General features: G+C 46.8%; 1 protein-coding gene across 1 annotated transcript in view; it reads left to right on the top strand.

Moving 5' to 3' along the window:
* Positions 1-4436, top strand: part of LOC129715578 (immunoglobulin superfamily member 1-like) — a 24814-nt gene extending 20378 nt beyond the window's left edge. The window contains exon 7 of the mRNA XM_055665449.1: positions 3089-4436. Coding sequence (XP_055521424.1) covers positions 3089-3390 — 302 coding nt within the window. The 3' untranslated portion in view covers positions 3391-4436. The remainder of the gene's footprint in view (positions 1-3088) is intronic.
* The last annotated feature ends 567 nt before the right edge of the window (positions 4437-5003 follow it).

The raw sequence follows: 5003 nt of genomic DNA on the forward strand, positions 1-5003 counted from the left end.
GTTGAGGTATTGTGGGTCCAAGAGAGGTCATCGGAGATGTTGAGCCCCCAAAAAACCTAAAGCTGGAAACAGGTTCCACCTCCGTCCCGTTAACATGGATGGGGGTGTGCGTGCCATTCCTAGACCTTCTGTAGTCCACAATGGTATTGGTCTTCTTGGAGTTAAGGGTCAGGTTTGTTGTCAGCGCACCATGCTGCTAGGAGCTGGACCTCCTTCCTATAGGCCGACTCACCGTTGTCACGGATGAGGCTGTCGCTGAATTCACAACTCTCTGGCTGAAGAGTTTTTTCTCACTGTCTTAAATTGCCTGCCCTTTATTCTAGAACTGTGGCCCTTGGTTCTGGACTCGCCCAACATTGGCAACATTTTTTCCTGCATCTAGCTTGCCCAGTCCTTTTATACTTTTATATGTTTCTATAACCCCCCCCCCCCCCCCCCGACCTTTCTAAACTCATGTGAATACAAGCACAGTCTTTTCTATCATGCTGACTGACATAATGAATTACTGCAGCTTTTTGTGTCTATCCGAGACAGGCATAGATAGCGTAGACAGTTAGATTCTTTTCCGCTCAGGGTGGAAATGTCCAACACCAAGGCAACACGGTGGCGCTGAGGTAGATGTTCTGCCGTACTATGCCAGATACCTGGGTTTCAGAACAGAGTTTGTATGTGCACCCTGTAACCTGCGTGGCTGTTCTACGGGATCTCCGGTTTTTCAACCACACTCCAAAGACATACAGGTTTGTTGGTTAATTGGATTCAATAACATTGTTAAATTTGCCTGCTGTGTACGGGAATCGCTGGTCGGGAAGGACTCGCTGGCCAAAAGGCCCATTTCCACACTATCTCTAAACTAAATTAAACTAATAATGTCTGAATGGCGATCCATGGTCAGCGCAGATTCATTGTGTCGAAGGATCATTTCAACGCTGTATCTCTAAACTAAACTAAACTAAAGTAAACAGGTGTATGAGTGATCGCTGGTTGGCGGGGACCTGCTGGGCCGAAAGGCCTGTTTCCGTATTATATCTTGTAAACTGAATTAAACTAAACTAGTGTTCTGTCAGGTCACCCCTCAATCTCCGATGTTCCAGAGAAAACAATCCGAGTCTTGTCCATCTCTCTCTCTGCAGCTGACACCCACTATTCCAGGCAGCCTTCTGGTAAACCATCTCTTCACCCTCTCCAACCTCTCCCTGTAGCTGAACCCCTTAAATCGAGGCCACGTTCTGGTAAAGCTCTTCTGCACTCTCTCCCTGGGAACAAGGTTCTGACTGTCTACCCAATCTATGCCGCATAATTGTGTACACTTCAATCAAGTCCCAGGGTACTTAAGAAGTGGCTCTAGAAATCGTGGATGCATTGTTGATAATTTTCCAATGTTCTATAGACTCAGGATCAGTTCCTGTGGATTGGAGGGTAGCTAAAGTTATCCTACTTTTTTAAGAAAGGCGGGAGAGAGAAAACAGGGAATTATAGACCAGACCGCATGATATCGTTGGTGGGGAAGATGCTGGATTCAATCATAAAAGATGAGATAGCAGCACATTTGGATAAACGTAACAGGATCGGTCTGAGTCTGCATGGATTTACGAAGGGGAAATCATGCTTGACTAATCTTCAGGTATTGTTTGACTATATAACTAGGAAAATGGACAATGAAGAACCAGTAGATCTAGTATACCTGACTTTCAGAAAGCATTTGATAAGGTCCCTCATAGAGATTAGTGGGTAAAATTAGGCACATGGTATTAGGGGTAGAGTGCTGATATAGATAGAGAAGTGGTTGGCAGACAGTAAACAAAGAGTTGGGAATAGCGGAGGTACACAAAATGCTGGAGAAACTCAGCGGGTGCAGCAGCATCTATTGGGCGAAGGAAATAGGCAACGTTTCGGGCCGAAACCCTTCTTCAGACTGATAGGGGGGGGGGGGGGGGGGGGGGGGGGGGGGGGGGGGGGGGGGGGGGGGGGGGGGGGGGGGGGGGTGGGGGGGAGGAAGGAAAAAGGGAGGAGGAGGAGCCCGAGGGCGGGTAGGGAATAGCGGGTCCCTTTCAGAATGGCAGGCAGTGACTAGTGGGGTACCGCAAGGCTCAGTTCTGGGACCGCAGCTATTTACAACATACATCAATGATTTGGATGAAGGGATTCAAATAACATTAGCAAATGTGCAGATGACACAAAACTGGGTGGCAGTGTGAACTGTGAGGAGGATGCTATGGGAATGCAAGGTGACTTGAACTGTTTGGGGGAGTGGACAGATGCATGGCAGATGACGTTTAATGCGGATAAATGTGAGGTTATCCACTTTTCTGGCAAAAACAGGAAGGCAGATTACTATCTAAATGGCGTCAAGTGGGGAAAAGGGGAAGTCTATGAAAGTAAGCATGCAGGTTCAGCAGGCAGTGAAGAAAGCGAATGGCATGTTGCCTTTTATAACAGCAGGAATCGAATATTGGAGCAAAGAGGTAATTCTGCAGATGTACAGAGCACTACTGAGACCACACCCTGGGTATTGTGTGCAATTTTGGGCCCCTAATTTGAGGAAGGAAATTATTATGAGAGTGCAGGGTAGGTTTACAAGGTTAATTCCCGGGATGGCAGGACTGCCATATGTCGAGGGAATTGAGCAGCTGAGCTTGTACATTCTGGAGTTTAGAAGGATGAGAGGAGATCTCACTGAAACATAAAATATTATTAAGGGCTTGGACACGCTGGAGGCAGGAAGCATGTTCCCGATGTTGGGTGAGTCCAGAACCAGGGGCCCCAGATTAAGAATAAGGAGTAAGCCATTTAGAACGGAGACGAGGAAATACTTTTTCACACAGAGTGGTGGGTCTGTGGAATTATCTGCCTCAAAGAGCGGTGGAGGCAGGTTCCCCAGATACTTTCAAGAGAGAGCTAGATAGGACACTTAAAATAGCGGAGTCAGGGGATATGAGGACAAGGCAGGAGATGGGTACTGATTGGGGGATGATCAGCCATTATCGCATTAAATGGCGCTGCTTGCTCGAAGGGCCCAATGGCCTACTCCTGCGCCTATTGTCTAAGTCTTACCTCAACCTCCGTCTCAACCTCGTTTTTGTTTCAGATCCACCTTCTCGTCCCATCATCTCCAAGAGTCCAGATCATCTAGTTTACTTCCCTGGGGAAAGAATTACAATGACGTGCAGAGTTGGGAGACTGGGCGAGGCTGGGCTGTTCCTATTGATGAAAGATTCCATGCCTCTTACTAACAGCACAGAAGTGCAAAGCCATTTCACCTATCACATGGTAGAAATCAACAGAAGCACCGTGGGAAACTATGCGTGCTTTTTCCTGACTCAAATCAACGGTCGATGGATAAAGTCCCCCGTCGGTGAACCACTTCGAATCATTGTCACAGGTATGTAACATGTTCCCACCTTGTATTGTAGAACAGTACAGCACAGGAATTGGCCCTTCAGTCCATAAAGTCCGTTCCGAATATGATACCAAGTATCATCACAGCTCTAAACTCATGACACTACAGTCATGATGACTTTACCATGATGACTCTGAAGTCGGTGGCATTATAGATAGTGAAGATGGTTGTTAAAAATTACAGCAGGATCTTGATCAGTTGGACAGGTGGGCTGAGGAATGGTTGATGGAATTTAATATGGAGAGATGTGAGGTGTTGCAATTTCGGACCTTTAACATGGACAGGACCTGCACAGTGAATGGTAGGGACCTGGGGAATGTTGTAGAGCAGAGATATCTAAGAGAGCATGCACATAAATCCTTGAAAGTGGCATCACATGTAGATAGGTGGTCAAAAGGGCATTTGGCACAATGGTATTCATCAGTCAGGTTGACGATAGAAATTGTGAGGTCACGTTGCAATAGATATGAATGGTGAGGCTGCATTTATATTTGTGTGTTCAGTGTTGGGCATCATGTTCTAGGAAAGATGTTGTGAAGTTGGAAAGGGTGCAGAGAAGTTTTATGATGATGTTGCCAGGACTTGAGGGCCTGAGGGAGTGGTTGAGCATGCTGGGACTCTATTCCTTGATGCGCAGGAGCATGAGAGTTGATCTTATAGAGGTGTATACAATTGTGAGAATAGAACAGGTAGACGCATTGAGTCTTCCCAGTAGGGGAATCGAGAACCAGAGGACATAGGTTTAAGGTGACTACCTCCATGTCTCCAAGTCTCCATGGCCCCATGACTCCAATAATCCAAGACTCCATGTCCCCATGTCTCCATGTTTCCATGACTGTGAATCCATGTCGCCATATCTTCATGCCTCCATGTTTTCATGTCTCCATGTCTTCATTTCTCCATGTCTCCATATCTCTATGAGTCCATGACCTCCAAGAATCCATTTCTCCATGTATCATTATTCCATGTCTCCATGTATCCATGTCTCCATTACTACATGACTCCATGACTCAATGTCTCCATGACTACATGACTCCATGACTCAATGTATCCATGCCTTCATTACTCCATGACTCAATGTATCCATGCCTTCATTACTCCACGTCTCCATATCTGCAGGTCTCCATAACTCCACGTCTCCACGTCGCGACGACTCGATGACTCCATGACTCCTTGTCTCCATTACTTTATGACTTCATGACTCCATGACTCCATGACTCCTTGTCTCCATTACTTCATGTCTTCATGACTCCATGACTCCATGACTCAATGTCACCGTTATGTCATGACTCCAGGTCTTCATGACTCCATGTCTTCATGTCCTCATGACTCCATGTATCCATGCCTCAAAGGTTCCATGCCTCCATGCCTCCTTATCTTCATGACTCCATGTCTACATGACTCCAGGCCTCCTTGCCTCCTTGCCTCCATTTCATCATGACTCCATGTCTCCATGACTACATGTCTCCATCTCGAAAGGGTGCGTCGCCTATAAGCCAACTCACCTAATGGCTGCACTGCCGAAAAGTTAAATAACGGACATGACGTCGACGGGGGGCGGGGCTTGTCAGCGAATTGTCCAGACCCCCACATCCATCACATC

Source organism: Leucoraja erinacea, unplaced genomic scaffold, assembly GCF_028641065.1.
Source record: "Leucoraja erinacea ecotype New England unplaced genomic scaffold, Leri_hhj_1 Leri_1261S, whole genome shotgun sequence".
Lineage (NCBI taxonomy): Eukaryota > Metazoa > Chordata > Chondrichthyes > Rajiformes > Rajidae > Leucoraja > Leucoraja erinaceus.